The 23,301-nt window shown below is 46.7% G+C and overlaps 1 protein-coding gene and 1 long non-coding RNA gene across 3 annotated transcripts; one reads left to right on the forward strand and one right to left on the reverse strand.

Moving 5' to 3' along the window:
• Nucleotides 1-532: 532 nt before the first annotated feature.
• Nucleotides 533-12,942, reverse strand: BOD1 (biorientation of chromosomes in cell division 1). Of its 2 annotated transcripts, none has more exons than XM_006139168.4 (4): nucleotides 12,588-12,942; nucleotides 7,844-7,968; nucleotides 3,072-3,266; nucleotides 533-1,485 (listed from the first exon to the last, which is right to left on the reverse strand). In XM_006139168.4, exons 1-4 carry the CDS (start codon nucleotides 12,822-12,824, stop codon nucleotides 1,434-1,436), a joined length of 609 nt encoding a protein of 202 aa, XP_006139230.1. In that variant the 5' UTR covers nucleotides 12,825-12,942; the 3' UTR covers nucleotides 533-1,433. The 2 variants fall into 2 exon arrangements, with proteins under 2 accessions (XP_006139230.1, XP_006139232.1); XM_006139170.4 differs by having other exon boundaries at nucleotides 3,067-3,266; nucleotides 12,588-12,939.
• A 155-nt stretch (nucleotides 12,943-13,097) lies between these two features.
• LOC142818716 (uncharacterized) lies at nucleotides 13,098-23,090 on the forward strand. The gene is made up of 3 exons (XR_012896320.1): nucleotides 13,098-13,198; nucleotides 19,368-19,404; nucleotides 21,967-23,090. It is a non-coding gene; the product is annotated as an uncharacterized LOC142818716 (long non-coding RNA).
• The last annotated feature ends 211 nt before the right edge of the window (nucleotides 23,091-23,301 follow it).

The following is a 23,301-nucleotide window of genomic DNA, read 5'->3' on the forward strand; positions in this document are numbered from 1 at the left end:
CCTGTTTTCTGGTAGAGTTTCTAGATGTTATTGCATTAGTTACATCTGTTGTATAAAGCCCACCTACTCAGAAGTATTTGGACAACTGAAGTCTTCTACAATGACAGGTATTTTTTCCTCATGAACATGATTGTGTTTTTCAGTAAAGGAAAGGTCCCTTTTTACATTTATTCATATGCATTCTTACAGAGATTGCCAACAGCATCCAGTTTGAGGTATCTGGTGATTTTTATCTTCAGACGCACTTTAGCTGGCAAGCAATACAATAAAGTACAGGAAAGGGCATTAAAGAAACCTCAGGTTTTTACAGGGATTTGTAAATGGTTTTTATTTATAGTAAAAGAAATAATTAAAATTGAAACCTCTATTTTATCCCATTTCATAGTAGATTCTGGAATGTTATGTTGTAAAATGGGAGAAATGATTCTTAGAAGTGTAGTCTGATAGAGCAAGATGCTAAGGGTAATGACTTGGAATTTTGATAGTCTTTAATCATCCCTCAACATATTCCTAAAAAAAAAAGTCACCAAAATAGGCTTTCAACATTTTATTATGAAAGATCAAGACACTTTCTAGCAGAATTGATCACATTCCCTACCTGATGGCCTTCCCAAAGACCTTCTGCCTTTAAGCATGAAAACCAGCAGCTAATAAGAGTTACCTGAACAATATTATGGGTGAGTATTCTTTCAAGTTAAGACACAAATGTGTCAGATTCTTCACCCATCATAGTCTCTTCTCCAAAGTCTCCCTGGGAAATAAGAGCTATGATTAAATCAGATATCCACATAGCTAAATTTAAACACTAATTTCCAGAAAAACAAACAAACAAACAAACAAAAAAACAAACTCTACTCAACATTGGTCTCTAGGTACCCCTGGGTAACTGACACTGAAGAGCTCTTTCCAGTTTTAATCAGGCACATCCTCTTTTCAAAACAGGCACTGATATAGTCACGAATTAGATTTGTCATTCAGTGCTCAAAGATTCTTTATGTAACAAGCAAGCATGAAGCTATTTAAAAAAAAAAAAAAAACACTTACGGACAGTCTCCCCTCTGATCCAAATAAAACTTTTTAAAAGTGAATCTCATGATACAGCCTTCCAGGAACTTTACAAAAATGAAGTTCAGAGGCCCGCGTACATTTTCCTTTTTCCATCTCCTACTAAGTCATACTAGTATCACATCCAAATTCTTAGCTTCTCCATGCAAGAGATATTTGAAACCCCACTCCCAATGCACGATCAGCAAGGACACGTGTTTCTTTCTGAATTTCTATCAATAGCAAAACAAGCTTCACGTTGAGCTATCATTCAGCTCTCTGGGCGCATGTGAATTTTACTAATGTTTCCCTCAGTTCTGGTATCATGATCAATCTTCAATAGTAGACTGTAGTCTCGTGTCAAATGGAATAAATAGTCCATTGCCAATCTAACCAAACTTGTACTTTGCAACTGCAGCTGTTTTTAGTGCCAGGAACACACTGTAAAAGAAAAACGTTTACAGGATACTAGCTTTCAGAGTAAACAGCACCCGAAGAGTTTAAGATTAATACATTCAGTTAAGCCAGAAACACAATAGGATGCAGGGCATTAGTGCAGCAGCATGCTACATACAACTGAGAGAACCCAAATGGGACAGTTTAAGTTAAGCTTGTGTCAAGAGTTTAAATCAGACTGGTCAATTTTTCTAAAATCACCTGCTATCCCGGAAGTTACTGGCACCATAATTCAACAAAAGAAGGGATTAATGATGAATACAGCAGATCATATTGTTTGTTGATTCTTATGAGCAGGGCTCGACAACTCAGCATATCTACTCGCCTGTGGCGAGTAGATTTCAGCCGGTCGCCCCATTCACCGTCGGCGCTCGCATGCGCAATGCAGGTCTGGAGCGTGCGCGGTGGGGGGGCTGGTGAGTGGATTTCACCACGGTTTGTCAAGCCCTGCTTGTGAGTATAAGATTTACTGCAGAACCAAGATGATTTTTGCTTTTGAAAAGCATTAGAGAGCAATTAAAATACATTTTAATTTTCTTTTGCATAATGCCACTATGAATTTGCCTATTCTCCAAGTTTCAGACTGCTCCAAAAAAATACCTCATCCACTCTTAATGGAAGCTTTCAGAGACCTGAACAGTCAATTCAGACATGTTAAAATGCAAGTCCTTTGACAGAGATGGGGTAAACAGTTGTGTGTGCTAAGAGGCAGACGGTTTTCGTTTATTTAATAGCCGTGCAAAGAGCATCACTTGAAAGTTTTATTTTAAATCCCTAAAGCCAGTGTGAACTCATGTCCAACACAGAAACTTCCTCAAGCTGGAAAAACATAAGTTCAGTTGTAAATCAGTCCATGCTGTCAAGATTTGAAGAAGCCATTATTCACTTCAGAGGACACTAATCCCTGCATCAATCTTTTTCTAGTACTAGCAAACTGTTAGAGAAACTATTTCAAACATAAATTCACTTAAAACAATTGTCTACAATGTTAATGACAAATCCCCATAATTTGTGCTTAGCTCAATTTGATAGTATTTCAGTACTTCCTAATTTTTAATCCACTTGAAATTCATTCACTCAGTTCAATTTTTGCAGTTGTTTTTTCACAACCTGCTTTTAAAGGAATAAAGTCCTTTTGGACCACTGTCGCAAAACCAGCCTTGAAAGCACAGTTGCAGACCAGTGTTCCTCCCTAGTCCTTGATGATGATAATTTTATATAATTTTATCTCCAGTTCTGATGCGGCCAGATATTCTAGAAACAAGTTGATAATTGGGGGGAGGGGGCAGGGAAAGAGCTTTACTTCCAGTAAAGCCAGGTGCAACCAGTTTTCCAGGGGTATAAGGTCTGCATTTCTTACTATGAGGGTTTGTAAACTATAGGACTACAGAACTGTGTCTGGTTTTTTTCCTTTAGTTTTTGGCACCAACCCAGGACAGATTGCCAGGGTCCTGGCCCTCTGGCCAGTATAATTTGTGTTCCCTATTCATGTAATGCTGTGCAAGGGAATTAAGTGGGGGAGATTTGCTAACTAGGAGCGAGTGGGAAGGTGCAATGATACAAGACCTTACGAGGCATCTTGGGATGGAGCAGGAGGATCCTGATTCTCAGGCTCTGGTGGAAGAGCTGGCACAGTTTCCTCTTTCTTTTGCGCAGCCAGGAACTCATGAATCGCTTTCTCTATCTGCGGCCTGAAGATGTGGTTTAGTTTTGGATCCACCACCTGAGAAATAATTCTGTCCACTCCAGCTTCCAGCATCCCTGACCTTGGGCAAAGACAAAGGAGTCATTCAGCTACTCTGAGAAACTTCTCCTCTACCCCCACTGGGAACTCTCCAGAGCCCTCATGTCAGCTGCAATTAGCATTAACACGGTGAGAGTTGCAGCCCACTTGGTAGCTCCTTCAGAGAGGAGGCATTCCAGTCACCACACAGAAACCAGGACATTTCCGCTTATCAATTTTTCTATTTCCCCCCCTGCAGTGCTCATCTCTGACATCTGCTCTCCCAGGTAGTGAAATGACATACTGGATGGGAGCTGTTTCAGGAGTGCTCATGCTGAAATGAGGTCAGAAGGAGCAAACAAAACAAGCTTTGGTATAAACAAGGCAAACAAACGTGTCCGAAGAGGAGAGCAGGTAACACTCCAAATTGAGAGGAGGACTTCACCCCATTATCTTTGCCATCACCTATTCCTTGCAACAGCTGCTCTAGACAGGTGGTTTTTTGTGTGTTAAAAAAGTGCATTGCACAAAATATAAAGTGTGTGTTTTGAACGGAGGGCTAGTAACTGAAGTAACTTATTGCTTCAGAGACTGCATCAGAATCTTGGACTGTTTGACATAGGCAGTCTGGTGGGCTTACATCATGTCTGCAAGAGACCAGAGGAGGGGAAACAGAGACATTGCCTAGCATTTGGAAAAGAAGCCACAAGACTTAACACTGCAGTGAATGTTTGTGAGACTGACTGCATCCACTGCTTTTTAAGGCCATGTGGACATCAAGTCAAGCCTAATACAGTTAGATGAATGGGCATACTTATATCCAGTGATGGATGGGTGCACACGTACACATGTTGGCACATTTCAACTCTCATTCTTGTAGTGTTCATGGTAACTTAAGTGAGCATTTCAGCTGTCAATGCGTGTTAATGCCTGTAATTAATGGAGGGCAGCATTAACGATTTAAAAAAATTTACGCACGTTAATCGCAGGCATTTTGTATGTGCGGCGCTGCCCCTTTAAAATGTCACCGCAGCGTTCAAAGGGGCACTGCTTCAGCCTGGGATCAACTGTGCGGGGCTGCCCCTTTGAAAGGCCAGCACAGTATTTCAAAGGGTCAGCACTGCACAGCTGACCGCGAGTTCCCCGTGGCTCTGCCCCTTTGAAATGCAACAGCAGTGTTTCAAAGGGGGCAGAGCTGCACAGATGACCCCAGGTTCATCGCAGCATTTCAAAGGGGCAGTGCAATGCAGAACCCAGGATCAGCTGGAGTTCACAGCTGACCCCGGGCTCCATGCAGCACTGCCCCTTTGAAATGCCACAATGTCATTTCAAAGGGGCAATAGAGCCCAGGATCAACTGTGGGGCGCTGGCATTTCAAAGGGGAAGCACTAGGTGGAGCCCGAGATCAGTACTCTACACTTTGTAGTCTGTGTTGAAATTGAAATAAATATATTTGAAGATTTAGAAAACATCCAAAAATACTTAAATAGATAGTATTCTTACCATTGTTTAACAGCACGATTAATCACACCGTTATTTTTTAAATTGCACATTGTTTTAATTGCTTGACAGCCCTACTTTAAACCTTTAAAATTCTTTTGTAGTCATTGCATATACCAATAATTCACTCACCTGTGTTTTAAAGGGAACAAAGTTTATTCATAAGCTCCCTGAAGAACACTTATAAATGTCATTTTACTCCAGGAATAAATATTAATACAAGTGTATGCCTTCCTAATCCATTACTGCCAGTTTCTGACTGTTGGTCACACTTCTCTCAGGCTACATCTAGACTACAGGCTTCTTTCAGAAGAAGCTTTCTGCGGAAGAGATCTTCTGAAAAAACTTCTTCCGAAAGAGAGAGGTCACACTGCAAAAGTGCATCGAAAAAGTCATCGGCTTTTTCGAAAGAGTGCCCAGACTGAATGGATGCTCTCTCGCATGTAAACAATGATTGCTATGGACGGAATGGCCACTAAGGCACCTGTGCTTTCCCCTCTTCTTCCGAAAGAAGTCCCTCTTCCCTAACCACACGCCTTTTTGTGAAAGAGTTCTTTCACAAAAAGGCTTCTTCCTCATAGAACGAGGATTACCAATGCTGGAAAAACCCCTCTGTTCTTTCGATTTTCTTGTGGAAGAATCGAATTGCAGTATGGACGGCCATTTTTCCGACAATTCTGTAGTGTAGACATACCCTCTATGATGGTGCAGTATTTTGCGCATAAGCCCTTTCAAGCAATACTGTCAAATACAAAAAAATCAGTACAACTAGTGAACTTCTCCTCTAATCTCAGGGTAATCAGGGTGAGTGAGGATTGTTACTTATTAGGCCAAGCAATTTTATGGGAAATAGACATCTGTAGTTTCTGCTAATTGTACGAAACAAAATTAGAATTTCAGTGCAAGACACTTAAATGTCTTGATGTTTAGTTATTTCCCTTTTAAATTTAAGTCTCTGATCTATTTCCCTGATTCTTCCCTTCTCATCCCTTTGTCCTATTACCACGTCCCACTCCCACCCACCCTTCACCTTTACTGAGGTGAAACTGAGGCCTCAGTTTCAGACACCAGAGGCTCAGGAGAAATCTACAAATTAAAGATTTTTTTCCAAACTACACATACTTGTTTTTATAAAACAGAGTACAATGGAGTTTATTCTACAAGTCTGCCAATGGTACAAGCTGCAGAATTAACTAGAGTGCAGACAGTGTTAGTAAGACTAGTACTCTGCTGAAGCGTGTTTTGTTTGCATTTAAATGAAAAATATCCCAAACAAACCCCCTTCCCCCACACACACGCAAAAAAGCCCCAATGGCAGGGGTGGGCAAGAATTTTTAATGGGGAAGCATGCCAAGAATTTGCAAAGTGGTCGAGGGCCGCACTCTTCCATGATATTAATGGAGGAGGTGCAGGGTCTGGGATGGAGGTTGGGTGCAGAAGGGAGCTTGGGGTAAGGAAGGGAGTTTGGGTGAAGGAGGCAGTTGTGACCTGGGGCACTGCACTGGGGTGGAGGAGGTTGGATTGTGACTTAGAGCCGGGAAATGTGGCACAGGAGGGGGTGCAGGTATTTGGGCCGTGAGCTAGTACAGGAGGGGACTGATCTGGGGCAAGAGATGGGGGTGCTGGATCTGGGAGGGGGTACAGAATTGGGGGGCAGGTGTGGGGAGCAGAGGTAAGCTCTGCCAGGAGACTTACCAGCCAGCAGAGGTGCCTGAATCAGCCACTCTGCCTGCCCCACCCCGCACAGGCTGCAGCCATATGCTTTGGAGTCCCTTGTGCTTCATGCCTGCCTGTTATTGAAACAAGCAGCTCCTACTGGCCATTTACTGGCCAGAAACCAGCCAATGGGATTGTGCTAGGGGTGGGAGCAGCTCCTAAAGATTCCGCCTTCCCCTTCAGACTCAGTTTTTAAAGAAAAACCACCCCACAGCAGCATTTCTGAGCGGTGTACGGGTGGGGCGCCTGGGGCAGATCTGGCCTGCGGGCTGTATTTTGCCCAGGCCTGCCCTATGGCTTTAGTGTCCTATCTGCTTGTGCCACCATTTGCTGGATGGAATCAGACTAGCTGAATTTGCTTACTGCCCTCTAGCAGCTGGAGGTTAGCATATAGCAAGTAATAGCAGCAATAGCCAGCTTCTGAGATCCAATAAGAGATCCTTCTTTGGCTTAAGTGGTAGATGCCTGTTTCTAAAGCAGAAGAGCACAAGTTCTATTCTGAAACTCGCATGCAGTTTAGCTAGCAACCATGATGTTACCTGTATGATGCAATGATTGGATAAAGAATGCTACACTTCAACAGCATATTCAACAGTAACAGATTAGGGATGTAAGAGAGCAGTCTACTTGATTACTCTTTTCCCCTCCCCATTGCTGCTTCTGTGTCAGACACAGCAAAGTGTGTGTGTGTATGGGGCAGAGAGGTGAGGGGGAGAGAAATCAGGAGCTGGTGCTGGGGGAAGTGGGCTCCCCCCAGCATCATCTCTGTGGCATGGAGGGCAGGGGAGCAAGGGAGGCAGAGCTGCAGCAGTCCCAGAGTGAGCCAGGACTGCTTAGTCCCAGCTCGTGACGGCCCCAGAAGCTACCCCTGCTGTGGCTCTGCATTTTAAATGTAGTAAGAGCCTACTGGTCTCTTACTACATTTAAAGTGCAGAGCCACAGTGGGGTTAGCCCTGGCTGAGTCCCAACTCATGCTGCCTGGCTCCCATGCTGGGAGCTAATTCTGTTGCAGCTCCGCAGTTTAAATGTAGTAGGAGCTGGGCTGTCACCTCGGAGCTGCAGTGGAGGTAGCGAGCATTCCCTTATTGACTAATCAAGTAGGCGATGGAAATTCCATTGAATTAAAGATTATCTGCACTTTAACATCCTTGTAACAGACACACGTCTTAATTTCCCACTGAAAAACTGCCTGTGTAGTCAAAGAATGTTGCTGTGACGTGAATTGACTCAAACTGCATTCACCTGCTATAAGTGAAATCTGGGAGGACACAGAGGACAAAGCAGGGTAATGCAGCCCTTAATTTTTCAAATGGACTTGGCCAGTTATGGCAATGACATGTAGACTATTGCAGTTTTCATTTATCAAAAACATTCCTACTAATTTATGGAATGCTGCTTACTTACTGAATCACACTCTGTCTCAGACCATTTCGTAACTGGTTTTTGTTCATTGCTGGGTTCCACTCCTGTTTGTCCAGATGGGTAGATACAAAGTTGTCCACTTTCTGCCTCAGATTTTGGTAGGCTGGCTTAAAAAAAAAATCCAGCTTAACTGAAAGATGTTTAAACAATTCCCTACAAGAATCCTTCATAATACATTTTAGTGGTCTTCTACTGCTTTGTTTATCTGGCTTTTCTCTTTTAGAGACAAGGTGGTGAGGTTATATCTTTATTACACCAACTTCTATTGGTGCAAGAGAGAAGCTTTTGTGCTACACAGAGCTTTTCTTTAGGTCTGGGAAAAGTACTCAGTATCACAGCTAAATACAAGGTAGCACAGATTGTGTAGCACAAGGAAACCAATAAGTTATAAGGGACCAAAGTTAGTACATTATATTGTTGTAAAACAGCAGAAATCCTGTGTCTTCATTATGAAGATGATTTTTAAGATCTAGCAAAGTTATTAATTTAAACTCCCATGCTTATCTTTTGAAATTGTTGTCCAGGTCTCATTTATTTTATTTTTTCTAAACAAAAGTAAGCTTATTTTACCTAAAAGTTCAAAGTGGTCATTGCAAAGAACAGTTTCTAAATGATGCCATCAATCTACTACTGTGGTTTTCAAAGTTTAGGTCACATCCCAGTAATGGGTTGTGGAATGTCAGGCACTGGGGCTCATTGCTGCAGAGTGATCAGTAGGGATGTTAGCATAATAGTTGTGTAAACAATTAACCCATAATCCAAGGTTTATTGGTTAATCCTAACTACATGCACCTCCCCCGCAATTCCTCTTCCCCCCCCCCCCCCACAGAGGCAGCGGAGGGGGGGGAGAGACTGTGCCTGTGAGGAGTTGGCTTTTTAAGTTGATAGAGAGGCAGCAGTGCGGAGGGGTGGGGGCAGGCAGGAGCCGGTACATGCAGGAAGCCAGCATTCAAGCCAGCTCCCTGTATGTATCAGCTCATGCGGACCCCCCCCCCCCCCCGCACTGCTGCCTCAACTGGGCTCTCCACACCTGCTGGGTCTGTGGACCCTCGCTTGCTGCTTCTCAAAGAGGCAGAGGGAGGGAGAAGCGGGAGCTGGCTTAAAAGCTGGCTCCCCATGAGCACTGGCTTCACAGAGCCGCCTCCCCCGGATAGAGGGCAGCAGCGTGTGTGTGGGGGGGGGGGGGGGGGGGGGGGGGGAGGGGACGCGGCTCTGCGAAGCGAGTGCTCATGGGGAGCCAGCTTTTAAGCCAGCTCCCCTGAGCACCAGCTCAGCTTGGGCTCTCCACAGAGTAGCCTCTGTCCACAGGGAGCTCGGGCCTCTGTGGCCGAATGCTGCTGCCGCCCCCCAGCTACTGCCTCTGTATCAGAGGCAGCAGCGGGCTCCCTGGGAGTGGGGCCAGAAGCACACCGGCTGCCAGCCCCTCCCACAGGGAACATTGAATAATCGTGTAACTGATAAAAATTGTTTGCTGTTACATGATCATTCAGTCAAATGATATCTAACATCCCTAGTGATCAGGTGACCAGTGGGGGTGCTAAGGCAGGCTACCAGCCTGTCCTGAGCCCACAGACTGTGCTGCACTCCAGAAGCAAAGAGCAAAAGGCCCAGCTACTGTGTGGGGGTGGGGGAAGAGTGCGCACAGGGCTCAGTTTACTGCCCTTGCGCTGAGCTCTTGTGCTGCACGCCCATAGCCTGGGTACCTGCTGCTGGTTGCTTATGGGGCACAGCATGGTCTATGGTGCCAGGAGAGGCAGAAAGACTGCCTTAGCACCCCCACTGCTAATCAGAAGCCACTCAATATAAGCCCCTTCTGCCCTAGCCCTGACTCCCGCAAAGCTGGTGCCCCCTCCTCAGCCCAAAACTCTCATCCTCAGCCCCACCCTGAAGCCCACACTCTAGTCAAATTATGTTGGGTCACAGGCTTCAACAATTTTCTTATTCTGGGACTGCCCAGCCAAGTCTCTTCCCCCCCCCCCCCCCCCCCCGCCATGGAGTTCAGGGGAGGAATGTCTCCCCACCAATTCATATGGGGATGTTACTGACTGTTCCTCTTCATTAGGGAGGGAGGGAAAAGTACACAGTTTGCTGTATTCCTCGTTCTGGGTGGGGAGCACAGGAGGCAGACAAACCTGGACCTGTCTCAGCTGGGGCACCTGCATCCTTCTCCCTGCTGTGCCCATTGGAACTGCAGAAGCCATGGAGAGGCACTTCCCATCTGGCCCTAGTTACTGTGGTGAGAGAGGGCTGGGGTAAGTCCCTTCTCCTTGGGATAGCCTGCATACTAAACCCTTCATTCCCAGTTCTACCCCAGAGCAATCATTTAAATGAAGAAAAACAAAAATTGAGTTCAGGCCCCAACCTATGTTCAAGTGTATTATAACTGCAATAGCTAGACCTGTGTTTTGCGTGCACAGGTAATTTGCATTCCATTCAGGCGCTCAGACGCGAACAGTTGCAAGAGTTATATTTAAGAAGGCCTCTAATATGACTTCCAACCACAAAGTTCCTACAAGACACTTTAATTAGATAAAATTGACGATAGTATAAACAAACAGATGTGCTTGCTGTAACCCTAATGCAAACTGGAAAGCCAAGAAAGTGGAGAGGGGTGGTTTTTATTTAATGCTCTGTGTAAATCTACCTTTCCTGTTCTTCAGACTTTAGGAAACGGAAATGTTATTGAGTATTAGGGACGTAAATGGTTAACCGGTAGGGGCTGGAACAGTTCCCTATCGGCCCAGGCAATGGGATGCTCCAGCCCCACAAGGGCCACTACAGGCAAGGACTCCTTGGCCAGCCCCTGCCTGTAGTGGGCCTGACCTGGGCGGCACATTGCAGGTTACATGCTGGCTCCCACTGCCAGGGCCCCTGTCAGCCCTGCTGCTAGCGAGGCAGTTTCGCAGCAGCAGGAAGGCCTCCTCCTCCCTAAGAGCGGGGTGGGAAGCCTTTGCCAGCCCTGCTCCCAGGGAGGCCTCCACTAAGATTTTTAGCAGTTACATGGTTATGTTTTTAAACCCCGTTTTACATTCCTACTGCGTATGGGAATACCAGTTACTAATGTGGGGCAAGGGCAAAAAGGTGGCAAATGGTCTTATAGCAAGACCAGAATCACTACAAGGAACATCATCAAAAATTAAAATGATACTCTTGTCAATATGCTACAGAGCCTATCCCTTTTAAGTGGCCAGTTCAAATTCCATTTAGGTTTGTTGAGAGAAATCTGTTCCGATCATATAGGTGGCAGTTTCATGGTTTAATACAGAATAATGTGGTGGTTTCAGACACACCAGTAATTGGTTATCAATACTGATGTTCTCAGTGGCATTAGAGGGGAAATCAAAATTTCTATTAAGATTTTCCCACCCCAATGTTGGTTCCTTTGGCTCCAGAACACTTGCACCCTTGTTGTCAGACTATTCCCCATTAACAGTATTAATTCTAGTACTTTTTTGTAAGCATAAAGGGAGCTATAGCTTTAAAGAGGACACTTTGGGTGGATGACTCTAGGAGTACATACATGTCAGAAAGGCTACATGTTAACATTTCAGCAAAAATAGTTGCAATTGCAAATAAACAAGTGACATCATTGCAAAAGTAGATATATGGTTACAGAGGTTTAAAGGTATTCATTCTAAGTAGCACTTTATGTTAAAAGACTCTGAAATGCTTTACAAGCTATGTACACATATGAATCACTTCACCCACTGATAAACTGCAAGCACCTATAAGGTGGAACAAGACAGTTATTTAGAAATGCTGCAATGGTTTATTACAGGAAGGGATGTCCACATTCTGCTGAAGTCTCAGGTAAAGCTTAGGAAGACAACAAGCTACCATACACCCCTTCAGGATGATAACAGTGGGGATTGCACCCAATTCCTGCAAAAGTACTTTCACTGACTGAAGTGCTGACTAGTGGAAGTTTTGGGTTTCATCCAAGTGCAGGAAAGCCCAGCAGCTTTTGCATCCCCTAATCTTGCACTAGTGAGAAATGACTTGGGTAATAGTGACTTTCACTGAATTATCAGTCGTGCTTTCTACCATTTCTCAGGAAGACCATGGACACAGAAATTAGATAAGCATATGCAGGGGTCAGAAAAAACACGAGTGGGAAACCTTGTACCGTATAGTAGAAAGTTAAAAAGCCCTGAAACTGAAAAGTTTATCTTCTGGGCTTCATGAAACACTTGTATATTTTAGTTAAGGTCACTCTTGGCTGCAGGTTTGAGATAGATCCAGGCTCCCCAAAAGAAAGTTGGAACCCAAGATGAAGTAGGTGACTGAAGCAGAAGCTTCAGGGTCGAGTCTGAAAAACTAGGGGATGGTTGTCAGACAACAGGCCAGAACTTGGGGGATGATGTTTGAAACAGGAAGGTGATGAGACACTCAGACCCTCGTACCCATGTCAGCCAAAGAGCCCAAGCCAAAGCTGTGGAGCTCAAGTAGCGAGACCGCACTAGAGATTTTGGGCGGGGAAAAGCCCCTATCAGCCTATTGCCCCTGTTAGCAGGGCAGTCCCAGAAGAGCCGCTGGAGCCTGAGTGAGGGGCAGCCTCTGTTCCTTGCAGGGTCAGAGAGCGCCCGGCGTCTCCGTCCCGAGCAGTGCGAACGTGCCCAGGCGAAAAGCGCGGCCCTGGTACCCCGGTCGGCCGAGAGAACCAGGCCCCGTTCCCAGGTGCCCCTGCGGGGGAGGCGCTGGTGGGGCCAGGCCCCTGCAGCGCTACCTTGGTGTCCACGTCGGCCAGGCAGTCCCGGCGGAAGCCGTCGAAGAGGCCGCGGCTCTTGAGCTGCTCCACGATGAGCGCGATGAGCTGAGCGTCCCCGGGGGGCAGCGAGGCCGGGTCGGTGGCGCCGGGCCCCGCCCCGACAGCCGCGCCCCCAGGCCCCGCTGCTCCCCCAGCTCCAGCGCCGCCGCCTCCCCCGCCCGGGGCAGCTCCGCCGGCGCCTCCGCTCTCCGACATGCCCCACGCCTGCTGCCCGGCGCAGCCAGGCCTCAGCAGCCGCCGCTCCCAGCTCACCCGGTGCCACCGGCACCGCTGCCGCCGCCGACGGCGCGCCACATTCTGCGTATGTCCGTCCCGCTGCATTATGGGAAAGGGAGTCCTTCCTCTAGGGCGCCTCTTATAGGACTTGAGCCTTTGGGCTGAGCAAAGAAACTACGATTTCCAGCGTGCACCGCGTCGCCAGCCCGGAAGGCCGTGGGGCGCTGAGCAATGCATTCTGGGAATTGTCGTTTTTATGTCTTCGAAACATGTGCGCGGGGAGTTCGTTGCCCCCTGCCTGGGCCCGCGGGGGAAAGACAGCTCCGAGCTCTGCTCCCGGAGACCCGGCTCAGGTATTTCCAGGGGCGGCCCGCTCCCCTAGCTCCCTCCCCAGGGCCCCGTGCGGCGCGCTCCCTGCGCTGGAGCAGGGCAGTGAACCTGCTAGGCTAGTGCCGCACCCGCTAGGCAGCTTTTCCTTCCTCACCTGTTGCGTGCCCGACGCAGCGTGCGGGTTTGGGGGACTCCCCTGTGCCAGGCTGACTGCTCGCAACGCCGGAAACTTTTCTAGGGGGGAGTGTAATGCGCGCATTTGGCCACCGGGGGAGGCTGTGGCTTTGGCAATCATCCTCTGTTGCACTGCAACAAAAATTGACAAGAGGCTGCAGGTTTGCGGTGCTGATCCTGCTTTACAATAGTTGGGATAAGGAATATTTTTTGTCTTCATGATCTATTGTTTCACTGATTTTAAGTGGGACATGCAGACCCTTTGATCTCTGGGTGCCTATCTAGTTTCCCTGTCAGTGTCCAACAACTCTATGAAGAAACATGTTTAACAGTCTCAGAGGGGTAGTGGTGTTAGTCTAACTTGAAAAAACTTAAAAAATGAGTGGTCCTGTAGCACCTTAGATACTAACAAAAATATATATAGTATCATGAGTTTTCATGGGCACAACCCAGTTCAGATGAGTGGAACAAGGTGCCTTGTTTTTTAAGTTTTTTTTTTTTTTGAAGAAACATGCTGATTTGTAATGTATTTTAGTACCCTCGTAAGTTACTCAAAGAGCTAATCCTCTGCCCCCCTAACAGCAATAACAGTTTATTTTCTATATGTCTCTCTAAAAGTGGAAGACTACCCCACCACTAGGCCCCATACCCGGTAATTGATACCTGGTACATCATATCCGCATACATACTGCATTTAAAATGCAGCCCTAGGGTTGCCAGATGGTTTAACCAAAACTACCAAAAAAAGGGGCGGGGGTATTTTCTGAATTTTTTTACCAGACAGGAGGCAAAAATACCGGACTGTCCAGGTCAATACCGGACACCTGGCAACCCTATGCAGCCCTAATAACCAAAACTATTTTTGTAGATTTAGTTTTAGGGGCAAATTCTGCACAGAGGACCGCTAATATAAATCCAGAATAAACTTATGACCATTAATGGTGTTACTCTGGATTTACATTAGTGAAAAGAATAGCAGAATTTGGTTCACTTTTACTTCTAGTGGCAATGAAGTTCAGTGCCAGTGGGCCATTCATTCCTGTGGCTTCTCCTCTTAGTGTGAACAAGGGCCAGCGTGGACATTTATTTACTGGGTACTGGACCAAAATAACCACCAGCATTTAACATACCTTCCTACCTACCAATGTTTTTCTGAGTCATCCTATCTTATGATGTGCTATCTTGTGGGGTGATTTGTTTATTCTGCTGCTGGCCAGCTTGTATGCAGGCTATGTAAGGAGTTGCCTACTGCCTGCCAGCACCTCTGGCTCACCAGGAGTCTGGTTCCAATTTGGCCCTGCATTAATATATTGAACATTCCCAGGCACAGTGAGTCTGACTACTAATTTGAGCAACTTTAGTTCTGCTTTACTACCAGTGCACCACGTTTGGTGATTAGCATATCTCAGTTGACATGGACATTGAACTATTTTATCTCCTGTACCTGGTCAAGACTTCTGCTACCAAAACGACTTAAAAGAAGATACTTGTGAATCAGTCCCCTTGCCCACATACACCCCAAAAGAGAACATATCTATCCAGTGTGTCTCTTTCATTTACGTACTTTCTTAAAGCCAGAATAAAATGGAATCAATTTGGGGGGAGGTAAATGGGATGGCTAGATGAATATGATTCTTACAATTATGTCCTCATCCCAAGTACACTATGGGGAGTAGCCCCATATCCATATCTTTCTGTGGGTTGTAGTAGTTGTTGAAAGGTGGGAGAGCAAAATTCTGCATGCGATGCATTGTCCTTTTCATCTGATTAAAATTCAGCAGCTCTGAAAAGCAGCATAAGCTGTCCCACGCCATCTGGCAGCTATGAGGAGGAAAAAAGCCAGCATTTATAGGCACCGAGATGTACATTGGAAAGAATATGCACTGCAGCATGTTGCATATTATACAATGCTCTGCATTACAAATAGGGGAACTGTAACATGCGAGTCCTTCCTATGCAGAAAAGCAATCCATTGAATCTGGTATCTTGTGTCTGACATTGGCTAATGCTGGGTGTTTCAGAATGAGGTATAAAATTCCCCACAAGACATTTAATCATACAAAATTAATCCACACAGGGTTTCATTTCTTCCTGACCACCACTAGCAATCAGTTTCTCACTGCCTCCAGTGATTAACTTTGAAACAGGAAGCTTGAGATCCCTTGTAATTTTGTTCTAATTCCTACAACTGCTGGCCCTATCCTTAGTCATATAAACATATCAACCTCCTTTTTAAAAGTTACCGAAGTGTTTGCCCTATCATCCTGCTGCAGTGAGTTCCACAGGCATAGGTTAAGGCTATGCCATCCTTAAAGTACCATGTTTACTCCATATGGCAATAATAAAGCATACTTTGTTTTTTAGTATCGAAAGAGTGCCTATTTCTAGCAATAAATATTGCCATACCTGAACTACATGTTCATTTGAACCATGCATATTTGGGCATGTGACTTTTAGGGATGTTAGAAATTGTTTAATTTAGTTATTGTGTAACCGCAACAATTCTTAGCGGTTATACGATTATTCATTGGCCCCCATGGGTGGGGGCAGCTGCCAGTGTGTTCCCATTCCCACTCCTGGGGAGCCCCCTGCCATCCCGCGCTGCTGCCTCTGATACAGCGGTAGCAGTGCGGGGTGGCAGGTGGGAACTGGTCTGCAAGGAGAGCCAGTTTAAAAATTGGCTCCCTGTGCAGACCGGCTCCTGCCTGCCAACCTGGGCTGCTGCTTCTGTATCAGAAGCAGCAGCATGGGGTGGCAGCAGCCCCTGTCCGCGGGGGTTCCAAGCTCCTCACGGACAGAGGCTGCTTCAGCATCTGATACAGAGGCAGTAGCGCTGGGCAGCAGACCGCTCCCATGCGTGCTCTTCGTTTGAAACTTGGACTGGCGGGCTAGGGCTGAGCCAGCATGCCAGTCTGAATTTTAAATTCAGAACATGCTGGGGGAGGGGTGTTGTTGCAGTTATCCAGGACCGTTAACCAATAAACAATAGCTTATTGGTCAAATGATTATCTGGCTAGCTGCTAACATCCCTAGTGACTTCAGTTCTGTGTTCTGTGATGTGTGTTTTTCTTTGTCTTGTTTCCTACAATCATCTTTTTACTTTGCTGCTGGAATTTATTTCAGACTATTGGATCTCAGTGCTGTATGTTGTTCAGCCAGGCTGATGCATGTAGAAATTCACCCTGCCCACCCCCAAAAGCCGCTGTGCTGTTAGAGGCACTGTTTAAATTCAGGAAAAACCCTGGGCATTTTGACTCATGATCATTTAAGGAAACCATGATGCTCTTTGCAAGGAGTGCAGGGAGTGTGATAAACAAATTTCAGTTTGGGGAACTTGCCTCCTGCCTGCCTACAGTCTCTCTGTTTTCATTTGCGTAAAATTCCCTGGCGTATGCTGCTGAGTTACTGAATGGTCATTGAACAGATCTCTGTGTGTGGGAGAAAATCTGAGTCTCTTACGCATTGGGAGTAGGCTCCAAGCACAGCTCTGTGACCTGGTGGGGCTCTACTCCAACAGAACTCTAGTGGTATCCAGGGATGTTAAGTACCATTCAATTAGCTAATCGAGTAGTCGATGGAATTTCCATTGCTACCCCCACTGCAGGTCTGCAGTTTATATGTAGTAGGAGTCAAGTATGCAGGCAGCCAGGCTTCTCCTACATTTAAACTGCAGTGCTGCAGTGGGGTTAGCTCCTGGGGGTGGCATGAGCCAGGACTGAGCCACCTGGCTCTTGCTCTGAAAAGGCAGAGCCACAGCGGGGGAACCCGGCGTGAGCCAGGACTGCTTCAGTCCTGGTTCACACTGGGTCCCTGATTGCTGCGCCTCTGCTTTTGAAATGTAGTAAGAGCTGCCTGGCAGAGGTGCCGGGTCCCCATCTGCAGCTCTGTCTTTTAAATGTAGTAAGAGCCAGGCAGCTCTTACTGCATTTAAAAAGCAGAGGCACAGCGGACAGAGACCTGGGGCCAGCCAGAACTGAAGCTGTCCCGGCTTGCTCCTGCTGAGCCTCTTCCTCCCTTTCCCCTCACGGAGATGGTGCTGGGGGAACCAAAGCTGGTTCCCCCTCCCCCCCCCCCCCAGCACTGACTCCTGCTCCCCCCACCTTGCTGCCTCTGATTTCCCAGTTCCACGTAGGGACGTGAACCAGGTTGGATATTAGGAAAAACTATTTCACTAGGAGGGTGGTGAAGCACTGGAATGGGTTACCTAGGGAAGTAGTGGAGTCTCCATCCCTAGAGGTGTTTAAGTCCCGGCTTGACAAAGCCTTGGCTGGGTTGATTTAATTGGGATTGTTCTTGCCTTGGGCAGGGGGCTGGACTTGATGGCCTTCTAAGGTCTCTTCCAGCTCTATGATTCTCTGATTAAGTGGTGGGCTAGAGCAGGCCCACGCAGGGCAAGGGGGCTGCTCCAGCCTGGCTGTGACCCCCTTGTCTACCTCTGTTTAATCAGTTAACAGGATACACATTATGTTTAACCAGTTAACTGATTAACCAGGATTTTACATCCCTAATTCCTAGGGCTTATCTTGTCCTTTGTATGTAATGTCAGGACCCCTTGAGGTGGATGGCGTTACTTACAATATCTGTAAGACAATGATGTTTGTCTCACCAGAGGGCACCACAGTGATATGCTCCGTTATTTAGGGATGGAGTTTCCGCTAAACAAATCAAAGCTTCCTGATGTTGCTTGTGAGGCGATGTCAGTGGGAGCAGAACATCCTGTCCTCATCCCTCACGCTGGGAAGCAGCGATATTACTCATCGATTAACGTCACCAGTGAACAAGCAAAGAAAGCCAGAGGGACATCTCTGAGCTTGCATCAAATGTGGCCACTAAGACAGCATAAAGCAGGGAACTCAATGAAAGGCAATCTTTTGTAGGAGCCCACCTATGCTTTCTGCCTTGGGGAGGAGCTCCTGTGCTCCTGGCTTCATTGACTATGTTAGGTAAACTAGTTTACATGGCTCTGTCGACAGAGCCACGTAGTCTAGACATACCCTGAATGACAAAAGACTGATTTGGCATATCACAAAGACACTCTGCGTCCATTCACTGAAGAGACATCGATTCATAGACTTAAAAGCTAGAAGGGACCAACATGAGCATCTAGTGTGACCTGCATGTTCCAGGCCACAGAACCTCCCCCTGTCCCTTCCCCCATAATAGACTCATAACATCTGGCTGTTACTGTAGTCCTCAAATCATGATTTAAACCAGGGATGAAGAATCTACAGCTTTGATCCAGCCTAAAAGACTTGGGGCTCTCCCTCCCCCACAGTGGGGCGAGCCATGCTGGGGCTCCAGCTATATAGGGAGTGCCACCCTCAGCTTGCTTCTGCACCCTACCTTCACACATCTTATTATTTAGACTTCTAACATTGGTATATAAGCACTTTAAACTTGTCATTATTTAGCTGTCTGCCATTACATGATAAGATTGAATGGGCACTTTTTCATTTAAGTGCTTCTAATCAGATCTTATCCATATTTTATTATCTTCTGTCTTCTCTAGGACATAGAGAATCTCTAATAATAGACCCTCCTCTAAGGGACATGGACCCTGTTGATATAGGGATAGTTGAAATCCCCCATTACTATTGAGTTTTTTATTTTTATAGCCTCTAATCTCCCTTAGCATTTCACAGTCAGTATCAACATCCCGGTCAGGTGGGCAGTAATATATCCTTATTGCTATATTCATATTATTAGAGCATGAAATTACTATTCATATTCTGTGGAACAGTTTGGTTCATTTAAGATTTTTTTTCATTTGATTCTATTGTTTCTTTCACGTATAGTGCCACTCCCCCAACAGCACGACCTCTTCTTTCCTTCTAATATATTTTGTACCCTGGTATTACTCTGTTCCATTGGTTGTCCTCATTCCACCAAATTTCTGTAATGCCTGTTATATCAATCATCATTCCTTCCCATGCCTAGGGGTGTTAAGCACCACCCATTCCTACTTCCTGCCTTTTTAAAAAAATGTGTTAATTGACAACGTCACCCCGTTTTTTTCAGATTTCCTGCCCTTTCAGCCTTTCTCCCCATTGAGGAGGTAAGCCAATCAACAACTGTTAACTCACATTTCTTTGAAAGAAAATACTAATGTAATAGGAAAAGGCTACTCTCCACTATAGCTACATGCAAAGAAGAGTCCATCACTGGTCGCTTGTTTTTTTTTTAAAGATGTCTTGTATAACTTACAAATGAATATTTAAAAAGAAATCTGGTTTATATGAGGTCTAGGTGCCATCTTGACAGCCATCATGCTGGCACACTCTGCCACAAGGTGCTCTAAAATGCACATAATGCCTTCAAGACATAAAAGGGGCAGGAAGCATCAGAATTGCTGTTAGGTACTTCCTTTTTCTGTTTAGAAAACATTTCCATTTCATGTATGTTAACCCTCCATTAAAGTAACTGTCCCAACAGTTCTGATAAAGACAGTCAGTTCCTACAGACAGGATTTTCCTGTAGGCACATGTAATTTATTTGTCAGTGTGTATTTCTCATCTCCTCAGTGCCTGATCCACAGAGGATATGAGAACAGTACAGTCCCCAGCTACGGAGGCTAGCTTCTTAGCTCAAAAGCTGTCAAAACTTACAATTTTGACTCTGGGAGGTCCTGGTGCCAGGCCAGCCAAGATGGAGATCCTCACGTAAGTGAGGCTCATAGGAGAGTCAAACTGTTGTAGGCTTCTGATGATCAGGATGAACTTCTTCTGTCCAGAGAAGGGATGTAATAGTGTAGTTGATTAACCGATAAGCAAAAGCTTATAGGTTAATGCTATAGACTACACACATTTCTCTTTCCCTCTCTCCCTACCAGTACATTTTTAGCAGTCTTGTGATGGGTCCGGGACCTACCCCTGCTGTGGCTTTGGATTTCAAGTGTACTAAGAGCGGGGTGGGCAGGCAGCCCAGCTCAGTTCTGGCTCGTGCCAGGTCTGGGAGCTCAGACCTGCCCCCAGACAGGGGCTGCTGCCACTCTGCACTGTTACCTCTTTCTCAGAAGCAGCAGCGCAGGGCGACAGGCAGCCGGTCCATGAGGGGAGCTGGTTTTTAAACTGGCTCCCTTCATAGACCAGCTTCTGCCTGGCACCCTGCGCTGCTGCTTCTGAAACAGTGGCTGCTGGCCCCGCCCCTGGGGACTATAAAATATTTGACTAACCAATAAAACTTCATGAGGTCACTCGACTATTCAATTAACCAATATATAACATCCCTAGTCCGGAGAAAATACATAACCCATTTTGATCAGGGTGTCTGTGTTTTATGTCTCCCATGATGTCGGACTGTAGAGGGTGAGAGTCCTGCTCTACACTTATGCAGTGCTCTCTGTATGGGTCTTCACCTGGGACTGAACTGGGGCCCTCCATAACAAAAGTCTTGAGTCTCCACAGCTGGAGGCAGAGAGGTATGCACTATAGCCTCTGGCTGGAGCAGACTCACATCCTCTATGGATTAGGCAGTGCTGGGGATGTGTAAAACATACATACCTGTGGGTTACATTAGTTTAGCACCATAATACCGCGATAAAAATAGAAAGCAATGATGATAATGACAGAACGGAACTTACAACAACTTTGAATGCCTCGTGCCTCTTGTGTACACAGAGCTGCACTTCCTGATCTCAGACTGGGAGCCAAATTATCCATTCCTGAAAGTACCCCCAGGAGGGGGATAGCAAGGACAGGGATCTCTGCAAGAAGAACCTTACTAACTCTCCTCTGAACAGAAGGGTCTGAGGTCGGAGGGGGGGAGAGGAAGGGATCCTGCCTCTCTTCTTCCCCCAAGATCTCCACCGGAAGTGAATTATTGCCCTTTTCTTCCCCTCACTGAAAGCCAAGCTATCACTGGCCAAGCAGCAACCCTCCTTCTGCCTTAAACACCTTCTCAGTGAGATGGCTGCAGGCAATGCTGCTTCAATGCTTACATCCATTTTCTCAGCAAATTTGAGCTCCCTAGATAGTATAAAGTATCACTGCAGCTTTCTTTTAAAAGACCCCCATAACAATGAGAGGTATGCACTAGAGAGAGAGAGAGAGAGTCGTCTCCCTACGTATGAAGGGAGGATAGGATTTCCTTTTCCATCACTTGCTCTTTCCTGGGTTACTGCCTCTATAATCAGATCCCAGGGGCAGGAACAGTCTCTGCATGCTCCGCTCTGCTGTTTCTTCAGAGGATGGCGTGTTTATTTTAGTAAGGAATGATTTCACATGAACGGTCCTGCTCATCAGAGTTCTTTGGAGGAATTTTTCCCCCTAAGGATGGGAAGGGGGGCAGAGAGGAAAATGAACCCTTTGGGGTTTGCCACAGCTCCCCATGTTAGTGATAAAAGAGCCCAGATTTGTATGGAAGGGAAATAGTTGGCAGCTTTGTCCTCACTGTCCTGACAACATTTGGCCATGAAATTAAAAAGCCAGTTCTAGAGTTTAGTTTCTAATAGCTTTGTCTCTGCCATGATTCAACATAGACACAGAAATCTGGAATAGTGGCTTTAGCCAGGTCTGGTATGTGCAGGCTGAAATGCGCGCTGAATGACAATAGGGATCCATTGCAGAGGAAGGAGGGGACTCTCTCTCTCTCTCTCTCTCTCTCTCTCTCTCTCTTTCAGCAAAATGATTGAAATCTGGCAGTTTCAACATTCCAGCATTGAAGCAGTAATGCTGATTTCACCGAGAGACTGGACTGCAAAGCACTGAGCAGAGATGATTATTTCCCATTCCCTGTGGTTCGGAAGGGGGAGATGGATGTATTTCGAAAAATCAGACATCAAAACTGTAACGGGAAATAACAAGCTGTGCCAGTAATTTGAGGGGGGAAAAGGCAGAGAGAGCCTGTGACAGTTCTGGACAGTGCATGGGAGACAGTGTTCTCAAAGCACAGGCCTAGATGTGCCTGCAATCCATCAACATTTAAAAAAAAATGAATTTTGACTTGAGCTCTGGGTCTTCAGGAAGTCTCCAGTTTCTATTTCTTCAAAGCTGTGTATTAGGGGTAAGAAGGGGTTTGGTGGCAAGATTATGACACACAATTGGCTCCCTTATTGAGGGATTAGGGCAGGACTGGGGAACCTTTTTTGAGTCGGGCCGCTGACCCACAGAAAAATCAGTCAGGGGCCACACACAAGTGAGAAGCAAAGTGAGACACCCAGACTAACAAGGAGACAGACTCTCCCTGCATTCCCCTCGCACACCAGAGCCTTTGGGGGCGCGGAGAGAGGGAGGTGTCCAGACTAGTAGATTTTAGTGCTCCGACCCTGCAGGTGGGTGGATGGGTGGCTGGAGCACCAGCACAGGCAGGGCCTGCTTTAGGCCGAATCGGTCGAATTGGGCCCCGCACTTAAGGGGGCCCCACGCCCCTGAACCCGGAAGTGCCGGCCGGCGTTACAATTCAGAGCCGGGGCCCTGCTCCACCAATATGTGGAGCTGGGTCTCTTCCCCCGGCTCTGTTTGGAGTGGACCCCGGACTCTCTCTGCCACTCCCCGTGCGCGTTCTCCCACCCTGCCCCCAGAGCGTCCCCCTCGGCCCCGGACCAAAGCTACTGTGCGCAGCTCCCCCTCGCTGCCTGCTGCTGCCATGTGTGGCGTTGCAGGTGGGCAGGGCCCGGGCGTGACGTCACGTCACACCTGGGATTTTAAAACTCCTCGGAGGCACGTTGCGGGGCTGCCTCCGGGTTTGGCCTCCGAGGCCTGAGCACAAACTCCAGCCCTGAAACGTGGAAGGCAGAAGGTAGGGAAGGGACTTGTGCAGGAGGGGAAGGGAAGGGACTTGTGGAGAGGGGTAGGGATAGGGGAAGGGACTTGTGCAGTGGGGAAAGGGAAGGGGCTTGTGGGAAGGGGAAGGGGCTTGTGCAGGGGGGGAGGGGAAGAAAGAGGAAGACACCAAGAGACAAATGGCAGGTGGCCAAGTGCAGACAATGAGGGAAAGGGCAGGAGGGGAGGTATCA

The sequence above is a fragment of the Pelodiscus sinensis genome, chromosome 17, assembly GCF_049634645.1.
Source record: "Pelodiscus sinensis isolate JC-2024 chromosome 17, ASM4963464v1, whole genome shotgun sequence".
Classification (NCBI taxonomy): Eukaryota; Metazoa; Chordata; order Testudines; family Trionychidae; genus Pelodiscus; species Pelodiscus sinensis.

Bases quoted from the DNA above. Each gene is read 5' to 3' on its own strand.
- BOD1 (XM_006139168.4), bottom strand. From the start codon at position 12,824: ATGTCGGAGAGCGGAGGCGCCGGCGGAGCTGCCCCGGGCGGGGGAGGC. The intron at 7,969-12,587 runs GTAGCGCTGCAG...TTTTTTTTTAAG, and splicing joins TGGCCGACGTGGACACCAAG to CCAGCCTACCAAAATCTGAG. The intron at 3,267-7,843 runs GTAAGTAAGCAG...TCTTTGCCCAAG, and splicing joins CTGAGACAGAGTGTGATTCA to GTCAGGGATGCTGGAAGCTG.